Below are 18,334 nucleotides of genomic sequence, written 5' to 3'. Positions count from 1 at the left end.
TACATGCTTTCATTCTAGCATTTTTGTATGCATCTCCTCAATTTTTCTCCTCAGAGCTACTCTGCCTACATTGTAGCGCTACCTATGTATGTAACGGATCCGATCGTATCAATCTCGTTTCTCATTTTTGAACGAAACAGCGTTGTGGAGCTCGTGTCGCAGAAAAGCCGGTGTCGTCGGCATTGCCATCGGCGGCGTTGGCCGTGAACGAAAAATGGCGGAAGGCAATTCATAAATAAAAACAACTTGCAAGATGGGCTGGTTGGGAATCAAACCAGGGTCTTCGGAGTGTGAGACGGAGGCGCTACCACTCAGCCATGAGTTCGATGGTTCAAAGCGGTACAAAAGCGCCTCTAGTGAATGCGGTGTTGCCTTAGAAACGTGCCGTAGAAAGTTATACTGCGGTGTATGTCGGTAATTATGAGGATTTAAATTACAGAAGTTGCAGTTAAACGCGTAGCGAAGTACGTTTGGGCTACATTTCTTCTGCGCTTGGCGCACACGCAGAGCCATCTTGCGGCAAACACAGAAGACCCCCTCCTCGCTATGTATGGCGCTGCCCCGACAGGTGGAGCGCCACTCGCCCGCTTCTCCCCTTCGTCTCGTTTGAGCGCACTGGGGCCGTGCGGGGACCGGTGCGAGGATGCCGCAATACCCTTGCGTTTAATAAGTTTTCTCGCTCTCTCCCCTTACAACTTCCAGCGTGCGTCGTCGAACCCTCGTGTTTAGGCGACGCGGCTCCTCTTTCCGCTCACAGCGCGATTCCTAGGTGCAGCGTCCGATGCGGGGCGCCTCTGACGTGATCGCTGCGCCGTAGCGCGTCTGGTGGGAAAGCGCCCCCTGCGATGCGTGCCGTGCTGCTGGCGAGGAGTCATGCATCTGCGTGGTGCTCCCAAGCGAGATAGAGGACGATCCCATCGAGGCGTCAGCCCCATGACCGCGTCCGCCTTCATGGCGCGTCACGTCCCGGCTGTCCGTGCCGATCATTTCTCCCTGCGAGACACCGAGTTCCTTGGTTCACGCGCACGTTTCGTTGCCGAGCCGAACGCTGCGTTGCTCGGTGCTCACCGCGTGATTGGTGAATGAGTGGGTGGTGCGAACGGGGTGCCATAACGCTATCGCGTTCCAGACTTGAAGGCAAAACTTAAGCGTCCTCCAGTTTTTCCACCAATACTATATACGTATCTGGCTTATCTCGACTGCTGGCCGGTTGATGCTTCCGTCCACTTAAATCCAAGGGCTTCTGGAAGGAGTAGGTAACGCACACCTGCAGATGCGCCAGATGAAGCGCAGACGGCAACACCATCGGGTGGCGTTCTCTGACCATTCCCTTTCAGCTCTGAACGCCTCAAAAAACAGCAAAGTCGCACCATCTCGCGCGGGTGCAACGGAATTAGAGGTATGATGATTGCGGGACGCACGTGCGTTGGACAAAATTTTGGTGGAACCAGTCATGAAATATTTTCCTGTTAAAAAAGTTGTTGCTCGGAGCATTTTGCAGGCGGCTGCCAATGCAGCATTGTCTTGGGTTCCGCAAAGCGTTGTCAAGTTGACCAATGTGTTTGTTTAAGTACGGTATTTTTTTGTATTACGCGAGTACGGTGAACTAGAATAACAACATGAGAGTGAGTGTCTTTGACTACAGCGACAACACGATGACTACGGTAACGACAATATCATGATTTCTACGAACAATAGAATTCATATGAACGAGTTGCATGGAAGTGCGAGAGGCATAACAAATGCAGAAACTAAGTGCTCATGGACGGCAACAGGAAAAATCACTTGGAGGACACAAACAGGTGACTTGACTGCGAAACCGTAACACAAACTGAAGCTCACGTCCTTTTATAGTCGACGGGATGAGTGGCGTGGTGCACTGCTCACCTTCGCCGAGCCGCGATGACGCGGCCATACAGGAATTTGTGCACCCGGATAGAGTGCGCCTCGCTGTTTGATTAAGCGGCCGTGAAAGTGCGTTACGAGCTTCGGGAGAAACGAGGAGTTGGCGCGTTGTTGTCGGTGGCGTTCGAAAATCGGCGATTGTTGGAAACTTTTTCAATCGCTGTTTGAACGGATGCAACCACCACCAAGTGTTCTGCTGCCGAGATACCGGGATCTTCTGACGTATTCCTCCTGGCCTGAGCGCAGGTAGCACGCGTGAATGTGAAACGAGAGTTAGGTTACGACGCTGGAATGATGATACAACGACCACCACGGCATCACTCAATGGACAGCAGACAATCTTGGCACATCCTCCGGATCACGTTGCCGGACATTAACAACGTCCGCAGGACTTACGAAAAATTCCACAGAACGTACTAATGAACGTCTGTAAGACTGTAAGGCCCAACGGAATAGGGGATATGCGAAATTCCGTAAGCAGGCTTTCCCACACACATAGTTTGGCCGAACCAAGATGGCGGTCGTCGGGTTCGAATCGTAATTACGGTGTCAAATAGCAGACTGCTGTCACCATCCCTCCTGCCTTCCCTCCCTCGCACCATCCAAGCTTTAAAAACGCATGTCTCAGGTTTAACAAGGCTATTAGCTGGAACGCGGCCATTTTGGTTAGGACAAGTGAGCTGTGTGGGAGTGCCTGCTTACGGAATTTCGCATATCCCCTATTGTACGTCCGTCTATATGCAACGAGACAGAGGTAACGAGACAAAGCGTGCTAATGAACAAACTACAAACTAACTCGCAGCCTCTGGCCGAATGCGAAGTTCTACGAGGTAATACGTGAATCTCGGAACTTGACGTAAGTATGCCTACAAGCCAATAAAGAGAAGGTCGGCGCTATCACGGTACTGTCTATTCACGTAAACTCTGACGGACAGGTACGGCGTTACTCGTGGTGTTGGCAATGCTTGTAGCCGGCAGTGCAGGGAAGGCTTGAGGTGGTGTAGGTGATGGACGGTGGAGACGGCGGCGGCGGTGACGTAGCGCACTAGGGTCGCGGGCCGGGGCTGCATGGTGGTTGTCCCAGGCACCCATACACGTCCGGGCCTGGCGCTCTGCAGTCAGCGCTGGCACAGCCGCCCTAGCTAGGGTCACGGCTGCTGATTGCTGGTAGTCCGGATTGCCTGGCAGTCTTGGACTCGGCTCATGTGCAGTGGGGTCCGGTTTGTTGCCGTGGTCGCTGGCTCCGGGCTGTTGAGGTCTCCAGGGATGTCAAACACACAGCTCGTTGGATAATGGCAGCCGTCTCTTTTCTCCGTCTGTCTTCTCTTCCACATTTGCCTTCACTTCACCTTCTTGAGCACATGTTGCGAACAAGGGGCCCAATCGCGATAGATGACGGTGATGATTTGTTTATTTAATGGCATAAACCCAGTGTGTGGGATAGGCCACGAAGCGGGTGGTAATATGATAAAGAAGCAAGGAACAAAAAAGTAATCTAACACATGGAAGATACCGGTAATAAATAAAATATTGTGTTTAGATCCCGTCGCCACACTTCGTCGTCGTCGCTCTCATCATTTTCGTCTTCGCTTCATGGGCTGATGATGATGAGGAGGATGTGTGGGAATGCGCGACTCTCACGTGTCCCCTGATATGTTATTTCCCCGCATAGCTCCCGTCTCCTGTAATCCGGCTTCGCAGCTTGGCTTGATGCCCGCGACAGTTGGTGTGGTTGAAGCACACTGCGAGAGATGGCGCGAGTGTGGCTCTGCTAACGCCAGCTAACAGCGGGGTTACTTGGGCGCGAGAAGGAAAAGGCTCTTCCTCTTTGGTTCGGGTTCGGCAGGGGCGCGGACGTTCCGCGCGTGCGCCGATCCATGCTTCTGCGAGACCATCTCGCGAGGCCTCGTTCGAACGCGCCACCGTTCGCGTGACCGTACACACGAACGACCAGGCTTTGGTGTCCAGCATGGGGCGAACATACTCGATCGTTATCCGGTAGCGGTAAGTCGGGCTTCCGCGATTTGTCAAGCACCCATCGGCTTGTTTTGTGGATAGCAACTTGGCTAGCAGGCATTGATCAATGAAAGGTGCAATAAATATCCTTGTGATTGTTTGCACTACTGTGTTGTCGTTCCTTTGTCCCAAGAGCACGGGTGAGAATCCCACAGATGTTCCACTTTCATGGAACGTACTCGCTAAGGGAATAGGCCAGGAATCGGGCTGCAGGAGGTATCTTACGAGAATTCTTATTTGAAGAGGAGAAACGCAAACTAAAAGGAAAAACTGTAGACAATAACGGGAGAACTAGAATAGTATGCAAGTGAGCAGTCAGAATAACTGAAGGAAAATTATGAAATATGTAATTACCAAGGGAAAAATACCCACAGCGTTAATTAAGGATTGGGAGAAATTATTTCAGTGAAATGAATAGTGATCGGATAAGTGGAATAAAGCTGCCAAAATTAGCAGGCTACTCGTTTTGTTGCAGTGTAAAAATCACACACTAAGCAACAAACATATCTAAATATAGCCTACCAACGAGACCCGAAATGATAATATTACTAGAATACCTAACCCAATCTTGAAGAATGGAGTGTCGAGTAATCTATTTGTGTGGTTCGAATATCGTCATCAAGATAAAAAAAAAGTTTCGCCAGAACCCATTCGCCGATGACTGACGACGGTAATGCGAATAGCATGAACTAAATGTAATGCTCTGTTATTAAAGCAGATAAAGACACACACAATAACCAAATAGGAGAGAAGAAAAACAACAACGTTTTGACACAATTGAGTGGAAGGAAAAATACAAGCACCATGGTACTGCACCGCACGAGAACAAGCACATGTCCCAAACAACATATTTCATTACCCAGTTGAGCGAACACACCGCTGCACCCGAGGTGAGGAAGCCTCTCAATGAATTTTACTACGTTTGGTGTAAGCGCAATGTGCCTAATGTTCTCCAATACATACCTTCCTTCCTGTTTCTTAAGCATCAATATTACTTTGGCAAGCTTCCATTGCAACGGAATCCTAGTATATTTGATATTGAATAACTCACCAGGTCTAAAAGAACGTTAGGCGATTCTTGTAACCATATATTTAACATTGCATTTGTGACACCATCAGGGCCAGGGGCTGAATTCGGTAAACATAGTGCAGTCTCATTTAGTTCAGCTAAGGAAAGTGGAGTAAAGCCATACCAAGGATCTAATCTATAATGAATAGCCTGAAGACTGGCCGTAAAACGATTTTCTAAGCCTTCGGCAATCTCTTCTAGGGAGGCGCTCAGTTCTTGCGGGGTCAAAAAACAATTGAGTCTAATGTTAAGGGTGCTGGTAGCACCCTCCAAGCACGAAGGAATGTAAATAAAGCACGCTTATTTTTGAATTTGATAGATAATCGTAATTCCTAATATCGTATTCCTCTTTGGCTCAATTAACAGTACGCTTAAATACACCAGCGTGAAACTGATAATTTTTCCAATTTGTTGGGCACTGATTATGCAGAAGCATTTTCCAAGCGGCCTTTCTTTTTCTATAGTCCCGCGTACACTCATTATTCCACCAAAGACAAGCGGTGTCTTTAGCCGAAGGGATGACAATTTCTGCTTGCTTCCAGGAATCCTCTAGAATTGAGCAAATGGTTGAAGCGATTTCCTTATCATTGGCATTGGCAAGTTTCGAAACAGCAGAACGCAAGAAAGTCTTAAATTTAGTATGGTCCACAAATGTACATGCCTGGTATTCTAAAGATGTTATTGGACAATTGACTTCAAATGACACAGGAAGATGATCACTGTTGGTTGCTGAGTCAACCGCTACACACGACAAAACCTTGATGCCAGCGCTACAAAATGTTAAATCTCACACTGAACGAAAGGAACCTCTAGCAAACGTTACTTGCCCTGTGTTCTGACATGAAAGGTGAATATCAATAGTCCGCTCCCATAGTCGCTTACCACACAAATCTGTTTTTAGCCCCCACGACACATGATGCGAATTAAAATCTCCTACCAACAAAATTTATTTTCTACAGGCAGCCACAGCCCTATCAAGTTGACGTGTACTTTGCACACCGGTGGGAAAATAAGCATTTATAATTGAAAATGGGTGGTATCCTGGGAAACATAAAACTACGGCCAAAATTTCGCAGTCGCAGTCCATGATATGAAAAGAAATTTTTGCCTTGTGACAAATTTTACTGCAAACAAGTATTAATCCTCCACCTCGCGAGTCTCGATCTACTCGGAAAGACCGAAAACCTTTTAAATTCGAATTTTTCTATGGTGAAAGCCACGTTTCTTGAAGAAGTAAGATATCTGGATTGAATTGAATAGATAGGCAAGATAAATATGTTAAAGTTGAATATATAGAGCAACAGTTCCACTGCAGCACTTTCAACTGCCCAAAGGTGGTGAACGCACAGCAGCGGCAACTGCCACCTTTAGAATACTTTCTGTAAGCACAGGAGATGGTTGACTCTTTCTTTATTTTGGTTTCACAGTTTTTGAAATTGGGGACCCCATACGTTTGGGATCTCGAGTGTCACGTTCCATATCTGTGACACTAACAGTGTCTGAATAAGAGGGTTCATCCTCGCCTGGTTGGACAAGCGAAGTAGTGTCTGTGAAATGTTCTGCAACTGTGGAAGGCGTCTCTACCTCGTTGCTAGGCATTCGAGGTGTGGAGTTAGATATTGGGGACTGCATTGGTGTCTTAGTGGTCTGCATTATTTGCATCATGTGGCTCGAAATGATTTGCGCTATGCAGTCAGAGAGACTGGATATGAATTTATCCATAGCTTTAGCCATTGCTTTTTCCACAGCAGAGTCAATTGCTTCTGAGAGATTAAGATCCATACATGGAGTATTGCGCGCTGTAACACCAGAGTATCCGAAGGCCCTGTCTTTGATAAATGAATGAAGCTCTTCGGGAGCAGCGACGGCGGTCGATTATTTCAAGAATTTGTGTTTCTTAAGCGCGAACTGAGCAGTTCGAATTGGGTGTGCTCCCCCACAGAGGCGGCACTTTTGAGATTGAGTAGAGCATTCACTTGAAGAATGACCATCCCCACAGGTGCGGCAACGCAAGCTAGGCTTACATCGTCCTGCGCTGTGCTGGAATCTCCAACAATGCTGACACTGGATTGGACGTGACGCAAGCGGCTCTACACGGAACACAAGAGGCCACACCTTTATTTCAGATGGACATGATGTGCCCACAAACGTTGCAATTACAGATTCTGTCGGAACCCTCTCGTTATTAGCCAGTCGATTGCAACGGTAGATAGCAATGACGCCTGCTGCGGATAGCTTGTCCAGGGTTTCAGTAGGACTTAATCGGGAGTCTACGCCCAGCACTAGACCCTTGGTGCACGCAAGGTGAGGAGGCATAAAAGCACTCACCGGGGTGGAAGCGAATGAAGTGCATTTCAAGAGGTCTTCAACACAGGTTTCGTCGGGTGAACGACACACTATACCAACCTTTCCGAACGCTCGCACATCAGTGATGGTGTGGAAGTGGTTGGACGTGGTCTCAAGTGCCTTGTGGACAGCCTGTGGATTCGTGATCCTGATGGAACCTCCATTGACAGGCACAAGCGCCACAGGAATGGTGCCGACGCCACTGTGAAAAAATAAATCTATAGGCAATTCATTAGGTGGCAGGGATGCTGACCAGGCGGATCGCGCCTGGCCAGGAGAACTGGTCGACATCAGCTCAAGATGGCTGACGCAAGGAATTCCAATGAACCAGGAACTAAAATAAGGTTAGTGTGACACCTGCAACCACCCGATACTTAGCCAAAACACCACTGCAGGTAAACGAAACGATCGCTCTGTCGAGGCCAGCAGCGCGGGACGGCCAGCCGAACGGGACTCAAGAACACTCAACGAGGTCCAACGTGGACGTCTCTGGTCGTTCCCGCAACGTCCCGGCCATCGTCTTCTTCTTCGTTAGTTCAAGAAGGTGGCTCGTAACAATATTAGGCGTAACGCTAAATGACAGAAAGATTGCGGTGTGGATAAGACAGCAAAAGGGCTTATCCCATATTCAAGTTGACATTAAACGAAAAAATGGAGCTGTGCAGACCATGTAATGCGTAGAACAGATAACCAGTGGATCACTGGTTACAGAATGGGTGCCAAGGGAAGGGAAGCACATTCGAAGATGGCAGAAAATTAGTTGAGGTATGGAATTATGAAATTTGCAGATGGAAGATAGAATGAGCTAGCGCAACTCAGGTTTCATTGGAAGATTGGAAGATGGAAGTTAGAATGAGCTAGCGCAACTCAGGTTTCATTGGAGATCACTGGCAGAGGCCTTCGTCCTGCAGTGGACAGAAAAAGGATGGTGGTCATGATGAAGATGATGATGATATACGTGGAGGTTTTACTGAAGCGCATGTTCATGACCGGGTAGACCATACGCAAAGCAGGCCCATGTGGCATGTACTATAAAGATCGCCTTCCTTTGTAGGAGAGAGATTTTCTTCTTTTTTTTGGTATGAGGCGGAATTATTTACCGGCTCTACTTTAATGTTATTTCCTTTCATGATTCGTCAATGGCCCTAGCGGCGTTTTCCGTAGACCATCTTGAACGGTGGATAAGAAACGAATACATAGGAGCAAAGTGGATCCGTACTTAATACTTACCTTTGCAGATATCGCCGAGGTCTGGCTCCTGTTTTGTATAAGACTGGTGCATTGAAGGCAAGTGACCTGATTTTTTTAGGGGTCCGGCTACTCCTAGAATATACGTTATTTTGCTAAATGCTCACTCTTACCTAGCAGCATCGTTTACGAAGTACAGCTGTATCCTGAGAAGCTGCACATACACTGTTCGAACACTTAAAAAAGAAAGGGGCATGAAATTTACTCGAATTACGTGACTACGGATGAATTATCTGCCCAGATGGATATCACCTGCAAGAGAAACCCAATCAATACATTCACTAATAGAGTAATTACATTTTCCATAACAAACATTACAGCACGTATTTATCTTGTTACAATGAGGTCAAGAATGAAACGATGACGGCTCCGAAGACTACGAAGGGTCGATATTGCCTGCAGTAACCGCAAAAATGTTAAACATTTTGCTCAAATTTTGCCAGATGATCTTTTGGACGCAGTAAACTATACTACTCATTTTTCGTCGATACCTTCCAGTTGGAAGCTCGCTAAAATTATTCCGGTTCTTAAAAATAATAATGGTCAAGCATTCACTTACTCTACATCATCCGACCAATTGCTCTAAATTTCAATTTGTCTAAATTATTAGAAAGGATTCTGAATGTTCGTTTTATGAAATTAGTAGGGGACAAATATGCACTCAGCTCTGGCCAAACTGGATTTAGATCTGGCTGTTACGTTTGGCACGTTCATGTGTACCTGGAAAGCTCGACAAAATTAGCACGATGCCAGAAGTAAATTCAGCTCTAATAACTAGATACATCATAAGCCGATGATAGTGTAGAGCACGTCGTTTTATTGAATCGGTTAGCAGACCTTGATTTCTCAAAACGTATAATAAAACGGTTTCGTGAGTTTCTGACAGAGAATTTTATTGCGCTGTGAAAGGATTTTCTTCAGACAGACATCGACAGTCGCGTGGGGTTCCACAAGGAGCTGTCGCTTCACCTGTATTGTCTAAAATATTACTATGCTCTGTATCTTGTCATAATGACTTATACACATATGTATACGTAGATGACATAGCGTTTTTTTGTATCAGACAATGGCTTCCAATCTTTATACAGTTGATTGAAAACATACCTGTGCGCCATAGAAAACTAGTTACAGCATATTCACCTCTCCATTAAGGTAAAAAAATTCTCAATTATATTCTTTAAATTAAGGGATCCAATACATATAGGCCTTACCTACCACCTGCATAATATACCTCAGGTTGACCCAGTAAAATACCTGGGCATGCACAGTGCATAATAACCAGCTTAGTTGGCACATGCACATTGAATATATAAATAAAAAAGGATTTCAAGCGGTTAAAATTCAAAAAGGCTTTGCAACCGAGAGTTCAACGAAAGCCCGTCTCCTCGGGAAGAGACATGACAAGGAAAGACGTACACCGACTAAGTAAAAGTCATTCAAAGACAATACGCAAGCCTTGTTCACAACGGGGCGAAAAAGGTTGAAGTGGCAGTGGCCATCCTCAATACCGAGAAACAATTGGTCAGTTCTTGTAGCATACGTGTAAAAAACACTGAGGTAGCGAAAAAGGTGGCGATTGCCCTAGCCATCGATAACCCCAGTTGTAGATACGTACTCAGTGACTCGCAGACGGCGGTCAGAAAATATGCACAAGGCAGAATTTCGCCGAAGGCTGAGGCTATACTCAAAGTCAACACGAACTATGTCACCTCCGAGGAGATGGAAGAACGACACATTATATGGTTCCCGGCTCACACGTCCCCCGACACCCCCGTACCCACCCTCAACGAGGAGGTCCACCGCGTAGCGCGAGGTCTCATGTTCCGCGCCCGCGAAGACGGGTCCTCTCTTGGGGTTGGAAATCCAATGGAGGCATGGACAGAGAGAGACAGAATGACCAGATACTGTGATATTACAAAATTTTATCAAAACTCAAGGCGGGTTTATCCGCTTCCTAACCCCAAACTCGACAGGGCCCAAGCGGTAGACTGGAGGCAGCTACAAACAAAGACCTTCCCCAACCCCGTCCATCTCAGGAGGATATATCCGGACATCTACTCAGATGATAACTGCAAACTATGCAGCAGGGCTCACGCATCTCTTGGACGCATTCTCTGAGAATGTGAGGTTATATGCAAAGAAAATGCAGTGTCCCCAGATGAAGCTGCGGCGCGATGGATGGCCGCGTTGCGCAGCTCAAACCTCGAAAATCAACTATGGGCCATCCAGCAAGCCCGTGAGGCGGCGAGGAGACAGGATCTCCGGACCTCCTCGGAGGCGGCCTAGGCCCAGGCCACGAATTTGCCGGATTGTTAATAAAAGTTGTTACCACCACCACCTGTTTAAATAGGTTTCAGCATGTGGCGCAACCACAGAGCGTAAGACGGTAGGAGGGTTCCTTCGTTTCGATTGAACGTGTGACCTGTTGATGTTATCTCGACGGACTCCAGCTACAGACGTCACTTCCATTTTTTTTTTCCTGGCCGATTAGACTAGACTCCATTCACTCAGTAGTGTGCGTAGCCGTTGCTGCGTGCTCTTTGCGTGCTCTGCCAAAGCATCTGCAGCCACTCTCATTGATATCGTTTTGATGTTGGCTCAGCCGCTGCTTACAGTTGCCCGAACAACGGCTGAGCTTAATCTGCACAGCGGATCTTGCAAACAAGGCCAGAAAAGGCTTCCTTCTACACTGTGTCCTTCCCAATAACGAGTGCGTGCCTCACTTTGCGCAAAGGAACGTGAGCCACCTAAACGTCATATTTACGCAGCACGCGTGATAAGGTCTCGCTTATCCCGGGCACGTAAGGAATGGAAGCGCGTTTCTTCGGACGGGCACTGCCAGCTTGGAAAGGGTTGAACAAAATTTTGTACAGCCATTATTTCAACGTCGATGGTTTTTTTCCGTCTCTGTATCGTCTCTCGACACCTACGCTCAGCCGTTCTCCGTGAGCTTCATGGCGCACCGATTGCAGGCCATCTTTGTGTCACTCGCACCTACGACAGTGTCCGCCGTCGTTTCTACTGGCCCGGCCTCGATCGCTCTGTATGGCGATACGTTGTTGCGTGCGAGCCCTGTTAGCATCGAAAAAAGCCAGCGACGCTTCCTGTCGGATATCTTAAACCCCTCGGCATTCCAAGTGAGCCATTCTTTCGAGTAGGTTTAGATCTTCTGGGTCCTTTCCCCTAGCCCAGGTCCGGTAAGAGGTTGATCGCTGTGGCTACTCATTACGTGACGCGCTACGCCATTACCCAAGCGCTTCCGACATGACGTCGCGACATGACGTCATGTCATCCTCCATGACATCATTTCAGTACATGGTGCCCCACGACAGCTACTCACAGACCGTGGTCGTATCTTCCTCTCTCAAGTCATCGCAGACATCTCGCACTCTTGCTCTACCAAGCACAACCTCACTAGCTCCTACCATCCTCAGACCAATGGCCCGACTGAGCGACTGAGCCTGAACACCACTGACATGCTCTCTAAGCACGTTTCGCCAGACCACCATGACTGGTACATTGCACTACTCTGCGTCACGTTCGCATGCGATTCCTCACGCCACGAAACCGCTGGTTATTCGCCATTTTACCTCTTTTTCTGTCGCAACCCTGCATTGGTCTTGGACGCCCATTACCCATGCTGACCACGCAAGGCAGCATGCCCGTACACGCCTATTGGCATCCCGAGAAAATCAAAAGCGCGCTTGAAATCAGCGCCACCATGACGTACACTTTTCACCAGGTGCCCTTCTGCTACTTGGTCGCCTTCCCGTAGAGTGGGCCTCTCGGAAAAAAAAAAAATATTAGTGTTGATCCCTCTTTCATATAGGAACTGGTAGAATACGAAAGTGAAACGTGTCTTCACAGAAGCTGTTATATGTTTGCTTCGCGAACTCTTGGTCTGCTGCAGCGAAAGGCGCACGATTTGCAGGTCGGCAACCGTGCTGCAGGTTTGCTTGGCATGCGGCGTCCTGTTGGCGAGTGGCGTTCGGCTATCGAGTCGCTTCGGCGACCTTACGAGCATTTTGGTCCGACTCCGTAGTTTCTTGGCCAGCCCGCTGCGACGCGCTCAGCTTCAGGAATGCGAGTGACAGAGTTTTCAGCGGGTGCCGCGAACGCGTATAGGCGTTCTGCTTTACGCTGGCGTGTCTCTCGCCGGACCAAATCGAGATTCGCCTGTCGATGCTGCTGCCTTTCTGCACCCCTTAGCGCAGCAGTTTTCTTAGTTGGTGCCGTCGCAAGCGAAGCAGTAGGTGGCGTGTAAGCACTGCTGATGCATGTTGGAGCTGCACTCCGTAGGCGACGAGGTGCCACAGGCTAATTCGACGCGAAAGATAAACCATGTGCGCAAAGTGTCAACATCAGTCTTACCGCGTTGGAGCCTCCGCTACGCTGTGTTTAGCGCTGTGACCATAGAGAAAAATACTGCCAAAGCGCTTCCTGTCGGCGCTCGTTAGTGTCACGATGCAGTACTTCGCTTCACACCTCCTACCTTCTTCTCACAAGCTGGCTGCAGCTCTTCCGGAGGTACAAGGTGTACGCAGGCGATATGATTGAGCAGCGGTATAGAGTTTCGGGCGTAACTGGCTGTACACTAGAGAGATTTATTTTTATCCCTACGTGATACTGTACAGCGATGCATGTCATGTTAGCACGTTTGCGAATGCACGTCGTATACTGAGAATTACTGCGGCAGTTACCGCCAGTAACCGTAGCAGCCACCCTAACCGCGATCAACTATAGCAACATGGCAGCGACTATACAGCGCCGACCACCTGCTTCGATCCGAATTCGCGCTCGTTAGTGGCTTCTGCTCTGTCAGCAAGAAGCAAGCGGCAAAATCCGTCATCGCTAAATCTATCTCAATCTGAGGTGAAATCATTAGTATTTTTGTCGTGATTATTGAGATCGGCTGTTTGTTTTCACGCTGCTAGCACTACAGACACGGCGCCGAGCCGTAAAACTGGTTTGGTTGCTAGTTAGCAGATGGCGCTACAGCATTAGTATTGGTGATGCGTTGACGATGTGGAGCGCTATAAAATCCTAATTGTTTACTGCATCATTAATTTATTACCCCGCTCTAGCACGGTACGTGATAACAATAGCGAGCAAACGCCAAGCAGAAGCCGAGCAGAAAGTGAATATTTGTAAGGGCATTCGCTCGTACTATACTTGCTAAGGAGGCTGCAAAGTAACTGCAGGGAAGGCGTACAGGTAAAGCGAAGCCCTGCTGAAACATGCATGTAAACGCAGCTTATGGTTACGGCGTCAAAACATTTTTTTGCGTCAGTCCACCAAACGTGGAGCATGTAACAGGATGGCAAGCAGACGCTGAGTAGACGACGGGGCGCGGATGAGCACATCTCGAGGGGCATTCGGCCTTCCTATTGGCTAAGAATTCGTGTAGCTTCTACAGTGCTGCAACCAGGCAGCTATTTTACTCCTTGGCACCAACGCCACGTGCATTACATCCGTTACAGGCAGTCAAGCGTGGACACCGGCATAAAACACTTTCGTACGAAAGTTAAAACTGATTCCTAGCTTCGAGGGTCCTCACTACGTACTACGTCAAGCCACCGATGTCGCCTATGAAATAGTCTCCGCCAGCTCTACCGTGTCATCTGGCATAACCTCATCGCGCAATGTTCGCGTCGCACGGCTAAAGCCCTACCCCGTTATTCGTGATGGTCCCGATTGACGCGCCGGGACGGGCCTTTTTCCGCCGGAGCTCGTGTTACGGTGAGGTGAAGAAGATAACGACGACTGCTCCGAAGGCGACGACAAGTCAACACAGCCTGGCTGGGCTCTGTTCCTTCTCCGCAAATGCTCTGTATATTTAAATACATATTATAAATTGTTTCATGCGTTTAACATTATTAAAAACCTCAATTGGGTCATCATAAAAGTCAAGGCTGGGCTCTCTTCCGTCTCCGCGAACCCTCTGTATATTTAAATACATATTATAAATTGTTTTATACGTTTAGCATTATTAAAAACTTGAATTGGGTAATCATAAAAGTCAAGTTCTGTTTTCTAAATTTCAGAATGGTTATATGGACTGAAATAACAGGTTTTAAATGATTCACTCAGTTTACCTGATTTCACACGTGGCACTAAGCGTGGTTCAAGGTGCAACACTTAGGTGACGTAGAAGGCTGATGTGAAATGAAACTGCCGTCGCGCACTTCTGTCTTCCCGCGGTCTGTTGACTTCCCATGGTCTGAGCTCTGCGCAGCTCCCAATCCAACACAAACACACTTTAGCAGCAGGGGCGTGTCCGACCGTCTTATTTAGCGGTATGGGAAAGCTTTACGACACTCCACCATGTGACAGGGAGGTTACATCAAGTGCCGTACTTCGGGGATCCACGTGCGTAGTCACGTAAACTGAACGAATAATTTTACGCCAGTTATTTGGGTCTGTATGGCCATATTGAATTGATGAAACACGAGACTAGACTTTTACGCCGATTCTCTTCAACTTTCTAATATAAACGTGTGCCGTAAAGTTCGCTTATAAAATGTGAATGTTTTATTTATTTGGTTAATAGATTGCTTTCATTTTTCTTGCATACGATGCCAGCCTGGACAGATAATTCACTTTTAGCGGCGTAATTCGGGTAAACTTAGTAGGCTCTCTTTCTAAGCGTTCGAAATAAAAAAAAAAGAGAACAAACATCGACAGAGTCCAGGAAAGGTGATGTATATCTGAGCGCACACGGGATAAAAAGTCTGCGCCATAATATAGAAGCAAGCAAGCAAGAAAGCAAGAAAATCTTCGGAGTGGGCAACTTTCCAAGGGCACCGATGAACCGCTGCTACAGCAAGTTGCTCGGAAGTTCAACAAACGCCTTCACAGCACAACAAATGTTCGTTTAGAACACACACGCACACATGCACGCACACGCACACGCGCACACACACGCACACACAGAGAGAGAGAGAGAGAGAGACAGACAGATAGACAAGCGCGGGCGTACACAAATAATATCGAGCCTTTTGTTAAGCGGAGTTGCTTACTACTAGCGACCGTGACGGGCGCCTTGAACGCATCATCGTTTCAGAGGCAGAATGCGCATATGTACGTAGCGTAATTGAAATCCGTTGTATCCACAAGAAGCGTTTACTTTCTCATTACCGCGCAGCCGCTGATGTGTGAAGTCGAGATTTATGGTTCTTCATTTGTTTTTTCGCTCCCTCAGACGGCCGGCGCCGGCGGATGGATGGATGGATGGACGTTATGAGCGTCCCCTTTGGAACTGCGTGGTGGGTTGCGCTGGTGGTTGCTATTATACTGCCTAATGTTCTACCTAGGTTAAACAATAAAAAAGGAAAAAAAAACACTATGAACTACCGCACCCAAATTTTCTGATCCCCTATTGCGAATTGTGCTTTTGTACGTCTCCGTTTTTTGTCGTTTCCCTACTCTTCTTCCACCAATCCTCCAATCGCCTCTTAATTATGCTTATTGCGGACATGTTTATTTTTCCACTGCTCCCGCTGAACCCAAGGGCTTCAAGGAGGCCAGTGGTGCCTAAATCGAACGCTGGGTAGACGTCTTCACATTCTAATCAAACGTGCTCCATCGTTTCCCAAGCTTTACCGCAGCAAGCACATGCTTCTTCTTCCTTCTTATATCTCGCTTTATAGGTGCGTGTTCTAAGACATCCCTATCTCGCTTCGAAAAGTAATGAGCTTCACTTTGAGTTATCATAAATTGTTTCTTTCCTGGTTTCGTTTTTTCCCTCTTAAGTAGTTACTCATGGTAGATTTCTTTCCCATTGCCGCCACCCATGAGAATATTTCAGCCTCTCTGACTTTCCGCTTGACCTTCTTTGTTGCTGTGCTGCGCGAATGCGTGTAGGCGTGCGCCATCTGTTGGTGGTGCAAGGAACACAGGGGAGTGAGCTGCGCGCCTGCTCCGCTGTCATTGGTTGCCCTGTTCGGCAAGAGAACGGCCAGGTCACAACCACGGTCGCGAAACCCGGCGAAGTTAGCAAATCTTCGATTTTGACAAACCTGTGAATTCGCCGAATTTCGCCAAACAGCAGCAAAACTACGAAACTCAATTTTATGTAGCATGGCACCGCAGGGTAACTCAGTGCAGAAACAATAATGTCTTGAAAGGAGAATTCTATAAGCATAAAAAAGTATCTTCAACACTCTAAAACTGGTACAGCGCAACACAGAACACACTTTCGGAAAATCTCAGCCACTCTTTACTTTCAATGTAGCCCAAATAACTTAAGGTCAAGAAACTTAAAGAAAAAAAAACTGCGTGTTGGTTCACTGACGGAATGGTGCATGGACCTACTGCTTCTTCCTGGAGTAAGATTGAATGTAGAACACGACGAACCACACGAAGAACAGGATCGCGTGCGCCACCAAAGTCCACACGAAGAGGCCAACGTAGTTCCCCTCGGCGAACACCATGCCGACGGACTGCACAAACATGAGGACAAACTGCAAGATCTGCATCATGGTCATGTACTTCTTCCACCACAGCAGGTGCTTGTAGGCTGGACCGAGCGCCGCGAGGAAGTAGTACGCGTACATGAACACGTGCACAAACGCGTTCAGGCACATTATGAACATCTCGTGCGACTGGCCTCCATAGGCCACGTTCAGCCACAAGTTCCAGGCGACGGTCACATGGTGCACGACATGCAGCGCGCTGACCTGGTGGTTCTTCTTACGCAGCACAAAGAACACGGTGTCGGCGAGCTCGAAGACTTTGAACATGTAAAACCACCAGGACAAGTGCACAATCTCCAGGTTGGCTGGAGAGTCGGTCATATCCAGGTCCTGCAGGAAGGTGTAGCCCAGGTCCCAGTAAGCGAGCTTCACGAAACGACACACGAAGAACGCGCTGAGGAGGGTGGCCGACAGGTTGTAGACGAGGATGCAGGCCTTCAGCTCGAACGGCTTGCGCCGGGACATCCAGCGGGGACCGGCCACCTTGACGAAGTACACGTACGCGGCCGTGATCACGAGGAGTGGCAGGGGACTGTCGGTCAGCGGCCAACCTATGGTGCGATGGTCGCGCTTCGGCAGCCATACGCGACTGGCATCGTCAGAGAAGAAAGGTGCATGCGAAGCCATTTCGGGCGACATCGTGCGTAGGCCACGCTGAGCGAGAAAGAAGGCTGGTTCCTGCAAGCACCGTTCCGAGATGAGAGACCTGCAAGATCACAAAAGCATACTGCTCACAGGCGGCTTTCCTTCCCAGCAGTTTCAGCACGACCCGATCGAACGACGCATTCGATAGTGACACGTAGAAACACCGGCGGCTTTTCTTGACTATATACACCCACCGTGGTGACTTAGCGGCTTTGGTGTTGAGCTGCTAAGTACGAGGTCGCGGGATTGGACCTAGTATTCATAAGAAACAATTAGAAGACATCTGAGAACTTATTAGTTGTGAATACGACAGCATTAATGTCAAATTGAACGCCGCTGAATGGTCCTTCGAGTTACGATCTTCTGGCGGGAAAGCGAGCGCGTTGAGACGCTTGGCCAACGCCTTCGTTTAGCCCAGTAAACAGGACACTCGGCGCCTCAGCGTGGGCTGGTGAGTTCAAAACTCACTGACGTGAACGTTCTTTTCCCTTCGAATTTAATCTGTTGATTATAAAATAATTTCTTCATAGCGATTACCGAGGAGAAGTCAGAACGCAAGCGAGTGCTTGTGCGTGCGAGCAAGGCGCGGATAACGCAGGCTTCCGAGAGCGAGGCTGACATGGCGTTACGA

General features: G+C 48.2%; 1 protein-coding gene across 1 annotated transcript; it reads right to left on the bottom strand.

The window, feature by feature from the left end:
* Positions 1 to 16,634: 16,634 nt before the first annotated feature.
* On the bottom strand, positions 16,635 to 17,867 carry LOC126536809 (very long chain fatty acid elongase AAEL008004-like). Its single transcript, XM_050183812.2, has one exon. The coding sequence runs from the start codon at positions 17,695 to 17,697 to the stop codon at positions 16,894 to 16,896; it is 804 nt and encodes a 267-aa protein (XP_050039769.1). The 5' UTR covers positions 17,698 to 17,867; the 3' UTR covers positions 16,635 to 16,893.
* Positions 17,868 to 18,334: the final 467 nt, after the last annotated feature.

This window comes from Dermacentor andersoni, chromosome 4, assembly GCF_023375885.2.
Source record: "Dermacentor andersoni chromosome 4, qqDerAnde1_hic_scaffold, whole genome shotgun sequence".
Classification (NCBI taxonomy): domain Eukaryota; kingdom Metazoa; phylum Arthropoda; class Arachnida; order Ixodida; family Ixodidae; genus Dermacentor; species Dermacentor andersoni.
The sequence above is the reverse complement of the archived record's forward strand: the minus strand, read 5'-3'. Positions and strand labels throughout refer to the sequence as shown.